The sequence below is a fragment of the Zeus faber genome (genome assembly GCF_960531495.2).
Source record: "Zeus faber genome assembly, chromosome: 11".
Classification (NCBI taxonomy): domain Eukaryota; kingdom Metazoa; phylum Chordata; class Actinopteri; order Zeiformes; family Zeidae; genus Zeus; species Zeus faber.
Window position 1 is genome coordinate 28,712,147 of NC_137205.1, and position 8,877 is coordinate 28,721,023.

General features: G+C 47.7%; 1 protein-coding gene across 1 annotated transcript; it reads right to left on the bottom strand.

The window, feature by feature from the left end:
• Nucleotides 1–1,555: 1,555 nt before the first annotated feature.
• Nucleotides 1,556–6,892, bottom strand: LOC307237496 (keratin, type I cytoskeletal 13-like). Its single transcript, XM_080010218.1, has 8 exons — nt 6,416–6,892; nt 5,469–5,551; nt 4,955–5,111; nt 4,417–4,578; nt 3,944–4,069; nt 3,752–3,826; nt 2,007–2,155; nt 1,556–1,734 (listed from the first exon to the last, which is right to left on the bottom strand). The coding sequence occupies exons 1-8, from the start codon at nt 6,839–6,841 to the stop codon at nt 1,644–1,646; spliced, it is 1,269 nt and encodes a 422-aa protein (XP_079866344.1). The 5' UTR covers nt 6,842–6,892; the 3' UTR covers nt 1,556–1,643.
• Nucleotides 6,893–8,877: the final 1,985 nt, after the last annotated feature.

Consider the following 8,877-nt stretch of genomic DNA (forward strand, 5'->3'; position numbering starts at 1 on the left):
ATATGAGTGGGATTAAAATTTAGGGACGGGCGAGAAGCACACTGGGGCACGAGTGTGACAGGCGAGATGGCAGCCCCCCGCCGCATCTCCACTCACATAGCCTGCACCCCACCCAGAGGGTGACAGACGGCACCCCCACCCACTGCCCGACCCTCCAGCAACGAGCGTCCCGCACACCGAGAGCGCCAGAGGACAGGTACCCCGGCAGCTCGGTGTGACAAGAGAACGCACCCCACTGAAGGAGGCCACAGGGGCCCTCGTTCCCCCGGAATGGCACGGTCCATCGGCAACCCACCCCCAGGGGGACGAAGCGGACTACCCCCTCCTTCCTTCCGGAGCATAGGGCCTCTGGCCGGTTGAGGTGTAGCCGGGCTTGGCTGTTGCGCGGGCTGCACGAAGGGTTGGCCTGGCTGCTGGGCTGCCGGATGGCCCCGGCAGTGGCTGCTGGGCAGAGCAGCTAGCTGCAAGCGGTTTCCTGTTAAAGTTGCTGCGGCTGCTTCTCCCCCTCTCCTCTGCCGGACATGCTGGGTGCTGCTGCTGCCAGTCGGTAGAGGGTTGATGCTGTGTCCCTTCCCCGTGCCGCAGGACAGAGACACAGACAATGGGGTAACAGACACACAAGTGTATTGTAGCAAGTGGGCTGGGTGGAACAAGCCCAGGAGCAGATGGACATGTCATGACAAGGGCTCCTCTCCTGAGTGAGTTTGGGGATGGAGGTTTTACCTGTTATTTGTTAGACCAACTAATGAGCAACAGGTATGCAGCCCCTCTGATCCTGGGCGCCAATTACCTAGACCCAGGACGGTGTGGCTGCTCAAACCACACCATCCCCACATGACAATTAACTTTCGGAGTTTAAGGTTGCTAAGCAACTAACTTTGTTTTTGGCGGGCAGTATTTTACGATTGGTTGGAGGGCAAAGGAGACGTATGAGTGGTACAGACTGACACCTCGGAGACATGTCCCTCCTGGATCACATCATTTCTCATTTCCGAACATCCTGGCTGCGCATTCAACTGTGATATTTGTGAGATTTCTGCATATGTTGTTTTTTTAAGCATTCCTATAATAAATGTTTTATATGGTTCTTTATATGACCTGTTGCGTACTGGCTATCTAGAGCCAAAATCCCCTAAAACATACAGCTTGCTTCCCCGTTCACTTCTTGATACCAAGAATATGTTAAAATCACCTTATTATTGCATTTTGGATTTCTGGATATTGGATTCCTTGTGTTTGACCTGCCATAGAGAGATAGGAAAACAACACAATCTTCTCTTTCAAGGATGATAATTAATGGAAAACAACTCTATTTCAATCCTTTTTTTGACTCTGTTGCAAATAATTGGAAATAAAAATGGTCTTATTTTTAGTTTTATGATTTTCATTTCAGAATAAAATATTTAATGAACACAAAATATCTAGGTACTCAGACCAAGTACAGCGACAATTGTTCCTTTCCACCACGGCAAGCTATCCAGGGTTCATTCATTCAAGGCTCCAAGTACATAACAAAAATAAAACACACCACGTGCGTTAGATTAGAGTTGTATTGTTTAATTGGAGAAATAAACAAGACTCGACTATGACCGGTTTAATCGTGTTTCTGTATTCGGGAGCTCTTCATTGGAGTTAAGAGCGTCTCAGCGAGTGGTGGAAGTTGATGAGATCACAACCCCGTCAACCACCTCTTCCACCACAACCATCCTCCTTGTGGTTGTGGTCGATGAGGAGCTGAAATGGAAACATAGATTAATGTGGAAAGTTAAACTTCACTGACCACAGAAATGAATTTACTTCAAATCACAGCATTCTCTTAAGGACTTGAAAGGAATTTTTCACGTTAACCCATTTTTAAGGGACAGTCTACTCTATCTGCTCCTGAATAACCCATATGCATGCTTCATCTCTACCGCCTGGTCTGAAGCTCCTGCCATCAGCTCAGCCTGAACAACCACCAGTTCCTGTTGTACTTGAGGTTCTAACAGTGGAGCTGTAGAGGTCACCTGGTGCTCGCTTCTCCGTCCAGCAGCCTCCTGTACTCAGCGATCTCCATCTCCAATCTGGTCTTGATGTCCAGCAGTATCTGGTACTCCTGGCCCTGGCGCTCGAGGTCGGCCCTGAGCATCACCAGCTGCTCCTCCATGCTTGACACCTGGTGGAGTACAACAGTAATACGCACACTGATGTTAGATTCAGCAGTTAAATAATTGGCACAGACCAGGGAGGTCAAACTGAAGTTGTCCCTTGCCCCATGACAAACCGTTCCTCAATGTGTCATGGTGTTCTGTCGTCCATTCAGAAGTTATGTGCTTTTTGTGATATGAGACGCCCTTCGCCCCACCTACCTTTTGGCCAGTCAGCGTGGAAAGTTAACCAGTCGTTGCTTAGCCCATGACAACCATCAAAGTTGTATGGTGTTTATGTGAAGCATGCCACACCCACCACCCACCACATTTAGCGATTTGGAGCTCCCAAGCAAAACCTATTTGAGGCCCCTTCTCCATCTCGCTCAGTTGCGTATCAATTTATGGTGGAAAGGGGGGGCAAATGCACATGTTCTAAATATTGAGGGGGACGTGTCCCCTGCGTTCCCCCCGAAATCTACTCCTATGACCTCGCTTACCGCAATCTTGGCTCATAAACAATAACTATTTAGACGTAGCCTAGATCTTTCCAGTGAACAAAGCTAAAAGAGAATTCTAAATGAACTGTTGGAATGCTCGTGAGAAGACAATGGACCTAGAAACATATTGGGAATATAACATTTCATTTAGAATACGATATGATTTTTTTTCATTATAATTGTGTAATTTGTTTTGAGGGTGTTAATTGAGTCCAGTCACATTTAATCATAAATAATGTTATTTTTTGTAGTAGAATAAATATAAACAATATTTCATACAATTTCACAGTTAAAACAAATGCTTGGGATCTGTAATAGCCGTCTCATCCGGCTCACTGAGAAGAGACTTACACCGGTTACAACACCAGTGCGTGTCTCTTCTCCTCCGCCCACCACGTCTGTGTCCGCTCACTACATTTATCTCGAATCTGACTTTTTTCCTAACTTCACTCATCGGGTGTGAGCGACGCACAGCGCTGATCGCCGGAGTGAGTGACAAAGGGAACGACACATTTTATGAAAAAAAAAAAAAATCCAAACAGATTTACGAGGCCCTCTAGTGCGCGAGGCCCCAGTCAATTGCCTATGCCTTATGGACTGACTGCCTATGACACCCACCGCCACGCCTCCCTTTTGGCCAATTGACATGAAAAGTTAATCCATTTGTAATTTGGTGTAAATCTGTGCTTAACCTTTTAAGATAACATGCTTACAGAAAAACCGAGGGAACCACACAAGCCCTGGATAATGCTGGACAGCTGTGTATACTACTGCCACCTAGTGGATGCCACCCAAATGTGCACATTTCAATTATGGGGGGGCGGGGGGTGTATGATTGAGGGAACATAGGACCTACATTTTGGTACAAATAGCTATGGACATACATGTCAGGAGAAATAATGACACATGCAGTTTGTACACATGGTGGCACTGTGGACATGAACGAGACTGATGGACTTGACAGACCTCACACAACCTTCCTTTCACAAGTGTGTAATTTTGTACGTTGCAGCAAGAGATTAATCATGTAAATGTGTTTGAAACATTTCTTACAATGTGGATTTCAGAAGATTTCAGATGTTTTCAGCAGCTTTTACATATTTAACTTTTTTTGCTCCCTCTTACCTGCATCTGGTAGCCGCCCAGTTTCATGGAGTAGCGGTTCTGCGTCTCAGCCAGCGAGGCCTCCAGAGAAGCTTTCTAGGAGGGGGACACAAACACAAAAACTCTCCTTGTACACTTTTAATCAAATGGAAACAAAAATATAAATATCAAAGCTTCCCATTTGAAACTATTCCTCCAACCACCAGCACTCACCAAGCCAAACATGGACTGCAGCTCAATCTCCAGAGATTGGAGGGTCCGTTTGACCTCGGTGACCTCTGAGCGGGACGTCTCCAGGGACACTGTCTGGGTGATCACCTCCTTGTTCAGTGTCTCCGTCTGCACCCCCCCACACACACACACACACACACGAAAATACACGGACATACACAAAGTGTAAAGTTGTTACATTTGGCTGTTTTTGAGTATATTATGGTTCAATTCAAAGTAGATCTATAAACTCCTACTTCTACTACACAGAAAAATAGGCTTTGTGCAGTCAGTGAAAACACACAAACATAAAGGGGGGGAAAGCACTAGGATGACTGCATCTGCTGGACTATCATAATATGCACTGGACACTACACTGACAGTAAGCGTATCCCACAATGCATTGTGTTAATGCTACATCGCTACAACAACAACCATCAACGGCATCGTAAGGTATGTTTCTGTGCGTTTCCCACCTTGGTTTGGAACCAGGCCTGCAGTTCCCTCTGGTTCTTGGCGGTGATCCCCTCATAGTGTTCCCTGATCTCCGCCATGACCTTGATGAGGTCCTGCTGCGGTGCTGCGTCCACCTCCACGTGCACCTGCCCGCTCATCTGGGCACGGGCCGCCAGAAGATCCTGCGGGAGTAGAACGCAGTGAGGTCAGGACCCCCATGTGGTGTGGCGGTGGTGTGGTTCAAGCAGCCACGCCTGTCTTGGGTCTAGGTGATCGGGCCCGGGATCATCAACAAGCAACGGGTAAATCACCCATCCCCACACACTCACACCCACACAGGGAGAGCCTCTTCCTGAGAGAACTGCCGCAGTCCAGTTCCACGGCCCGATGAAGGAACGAAGCAAGGTCACCTCAATAGGTGGTTGGAGCTTTCTAAAATGATGCTGAGTGGCTGAGTGCAAATTCGTGTGTCTGACAACTTCATGAGTTGCAGAAAAACATGATCGGAGGGGAACTCTGTACAATACAAACACAGATGCTGGCGTGATGTGAACGGACCTCTTGGTGGTTCTTCTTGAGGAAGACTAGCTCTTCTTTCAGGCCCTCGATCTGCATGGCCAGGTCCGACTTGACCAGGGTCAGCTCGTCCAGGACCCTCTTCAGCCCGGCGATGTCGGCCTCCACCGACTGGCGCATGGCCAGCTCATTCTCATACCTGGTTCAGGAGAAACACGTCTGACTGAGCTGTGGAACGAAGATTTTCTCAGAGGAGAGCAACCCAGAGAGCAGCCTGGTGTAGGAAGGAGAGGGCAGGGCGGAGGAGGAGAAGAGGAGGGGATGGAGGGGAGGGCAGGAAAGGGGGGGTGGAGAGAAGCGGAGAGGGGGACAAAAAAAAATGCAGGGAACTAGAGAGGGAAAGAGAAGATTGAGAGGGGGTGGACAAGAGAGGAGAGGAAACTCAAAATATCAAACTAATACCTGAGGCTGGGCTTTCATTTCTCACTCACTCGCAACACCCACCCATCCACCCACCCATCCACCCATCCATCCAGTGTTTAGCTGTGTTTCCTACTTCATCCTGAAGTCCTCTGCTGCCAGCCTGGCATTGTCAATGCTCAGATTGACCGTACCTCTTGTACGATAGGCATTCTGGATCTACAGACAGAGAGAGGCACACACTGCTTTAAACAGTTAAAACCATTTTATTTCAATGGAATACAATATAAATCTGGGTATCATTTAATAATTACATTTCGGATTTAGAATCCAAAATCAGAAAACCCATAACAGACTGTTTTTGTTGTTTAGATTTTGTTCTGAAGTTAAAAATAGAAAATGAGAAAATTGGATATTTGTGTCTGGCAGGCAGCGGTCCGTAACTAGGGGCCCCCTCACGACAACGGGTCCACCTCGTGGACGGGGACACAACCCCCGATTCAACCCTCGACCGGGGCTGGCTTTTTTCAGTGCGCCCCGACTGAGGCGTGTTGCTCTGGGCAGGGACCAGTTCACGTACACTCAGCGCAAAGGGTCGGCGTCGATGTCGGCTACCCACCCAACCCGTCCTGAAACACAGAAGTCGAACGTCCGAATGAGTCAGAGGGTTTAAAAAAAAAAAACCTGCGGCGCAATGAAAGCGAAGGCCGGCACGCGCCGGCCAAGGTGGGATCCCGGGGCTCAGGCGCACCACCCGCCTGGTTAGTCGGGGAGGTGGAGCTTGGTGGTCACAAATCCGAAAGGTTAAATGACAACAAATATCCCATTTCCTCATGTTCTATTTTTGACTTCAGGACAAAATTAAAACAACGGAAAACAGCACGTTATTGGTTTTCTGACTTTGGATTCGAAATCAGATATGAAATGATTGAATCATATAGGGATTAGTAAAACTTATCCCACTACATATTTCACAAGTTTTGTGAATCCTGTTATCTTGTCCTTATGTTTTTGTTTGTCCTGTATTCTGCTCTACCTGCTGTGGTTTGCTTGATACCAGCACCATGTCCCACCATGTCTCACCTTGGCTGTGATGTCAGAGATCGAGACGAAGAAGGCGGTGTAGTCCCTGGTGGCGGGGCCCGTCTTGCCCTCCAGGAACTGCCTGATCTTCAGCTCCAGGTCGGTGTTGGCCTTCTCCAAGTTGTGGACCTTAGTAAGGTAGGTGGCCAGGCGGTCGTTCAGATTCTGCATGGTGAACTTCTCGTTGGCCGTGAGGCTGCTGTCCACCCCAGAAGAGGAGGAATAGCCCCCGCCGAAGGCCATACCATCGCCGCCGAAGGCAGCATAGGACCTAGAAGCGCTGGAGATGCGTGTCATGGAACCGATCCCAGCTCCCGCATGAACACTGGCAGCTCTCTGGGGCATGATGCCTCCACCTGCGATGATGCTCCTCTGCTGGACCTGCTGCCTCATGGAACCACTTGAATTGAAGCTGAAGTTTGCCATGGCGGAGATGTGCTGTTTTCCTGCTGTGGCCGGAGACGACACAGAGAAGGAGAGAGAGTGATGAAGTGGAGAGTTAAGGGACTCTCACTTCATATTTAAACCCTCGCACCAATGTTGTTAATCACTCATCACATGCTGTGGAGGCAGGTGAGGCAGGAAGCCAAATGCTGTTGCTGTTTGGACAGAATAATAGACAACATCTTTATCCTGGGTGTGTCATCGTGGAGCCTGACAAGAAGATAACATTGTGTCTGTGTGTGGTTTGTCATGTGAGAAAGGTTGCATTAGGATTTGATTACAGTTGCCAAATGCCATCGCCAGAACCTCCAGGCTGGCTTTGATCTTTAAATTGTGATTGCTAAGTGCTGGGTTGTGTAAGTGCCACGGCCACAGCGTGTGTTCAGTGGAATTCCACAGGTTGTTGACTCATTGTGCAGTGAAGCTGCAGTTACAATGGTTTGAGTTTTCTACTCTTGGATTTTACAGTACTGAATTGGGTTTCATCCAGTAGAGTAGAAGGATGGAGACAGGGCTTAATTTCTGCTGGATACTGCCGGCACATTCTCATTTTCAGGGACCTCCGAGATCGGGACCGGCACCTATTTGATTGGTACCGGCACCTCCGCACAAGCTGCGGCGCTGTGGCTCGAGCGGCGAGGTCCGCGTTCCCCGCTTCTGCAAACAAAACAAATAGAAATAATGTGTTTTTAGATTTGTATTTTTAGGACTGTACACAAATCCGAATTTTGTCAGTCGAATCTGATTCTCCCTGTCTCCCTATCCGACGGTACAGGCAATGTGCGAGGCCGCGACGGGGTGACCACGATCGGCGCGCCAGAACAGTGTGTTTTTATTTTATGTCTCCTTACGGAACGAAACATATGGGTATGGAACAAAACCGTGTGTAAAGGGGACACTTTTTCTGTGACTCTCTCTCCGATCACCCCCTCTCCATGCGTTATGTGCAGAAAATAATATTAGCGAGACTACGAGTCGTGACCCGTCCCCACACTGTTTTTAGTTGTTTTATTTGGAAGAACAGGTCATGGCAATGGGGGCACACGGAGAGCTGTGTTCAATTCACACAAATAAAAAAAAATATATATACAGGTAAATCTCATAAAATTACAATATCATGTAAAAGTGATTCATCTCAGAAAGTGAAACCCATATATGATATAGATTCATTACACGTAGAGTGAAATATTTCAAGCTTTTATTTCTTGAAATGTTAATGATTGTGGCTATAGATAATGAAAACCCAAAATCCAGTGTCTCAGAAAATTTGAATATTGTGAAAAAGTACGATATTGGAAAGTCATTGTGTCACACCCTAATCAGCTAATGAACTCCAAACATCTGCAAAGGTTTCCTGAGAATGGAAATGCTCTCTCAGTCAGGTTCAGTAGGCTACACAATCATGGGGAAGACTGCTGAGGTGACAGATGTCCAGAAGACATTGACACTCTCCACAAGGAGAGTACGCCACAAAAGGTCATTGTCAAAGAAGCTGCTTGTTCACAGAGTGCTGTATCCAAGCATAGTCATCGAAAGTTGAGTGGAAGGAAAAGGTGCACCAGCAAAAGGGATAACCGCAGCCTTGAGAGGATTGTCAAGCAAAATCCATTCAAGAATTTGGGGGAGCTTCACAAGGAGTGGACTGAGGCTGGAGTCAGCGCATCAAGAGCCACTACGCACAGACCAGCCCTGGGCACGGGCTACAAATGTCGCATTCCTCGTGTCAAGCCACTCCTGAAACAGAGACAACGTCAGAAGCGTCTTACCTGGGCTGTGGAGAAAAAGAACTGGACTGTTGCTCAGTGTTCCAAAGTCCTATTTTCAGATGAAAGTAAATTTTGCATGTCATTTGGAAATCAAGGTCCCAGAGTCTGGAGTAAAAGAGGAGAGGCACAGAATCCACGTTGCTTGAAGTCCAGTGTGAAGTTTCCACAGTCAGTGAGGATTTGGGCTGCCGTGTCATCTGCTGGTGTTTGTCCACTGTGTTTTCTGAAGTCCACAGTCAACACGGCCATCGA

Excerpts from the sequence above, each read along its gene's own strand:
- LOC307237496 (XM_080010218.1), bottom strand. The coding sequence starts at position 6,841 with ATGGCAAACTTCAGCTTCAATTCAAGTGGTTCCATGAGGCAGCAGGTC. Across the intron at positions 4,579-4,954 it reads TCAAGAAGAACCACCAAGAG|GATCTTCTGGCGGCCCGTGC; the intron begins GTCCGTTCACAT and ends CTACTCCCGCAG. Across the intron at positions 1,735-2,006 it reads GACGGAGAAGCGAGCACCAG|CTCCTCATCGACCACAACCA; the intron begins GTGACCTCTACA and ends TTTCCATTTCAG.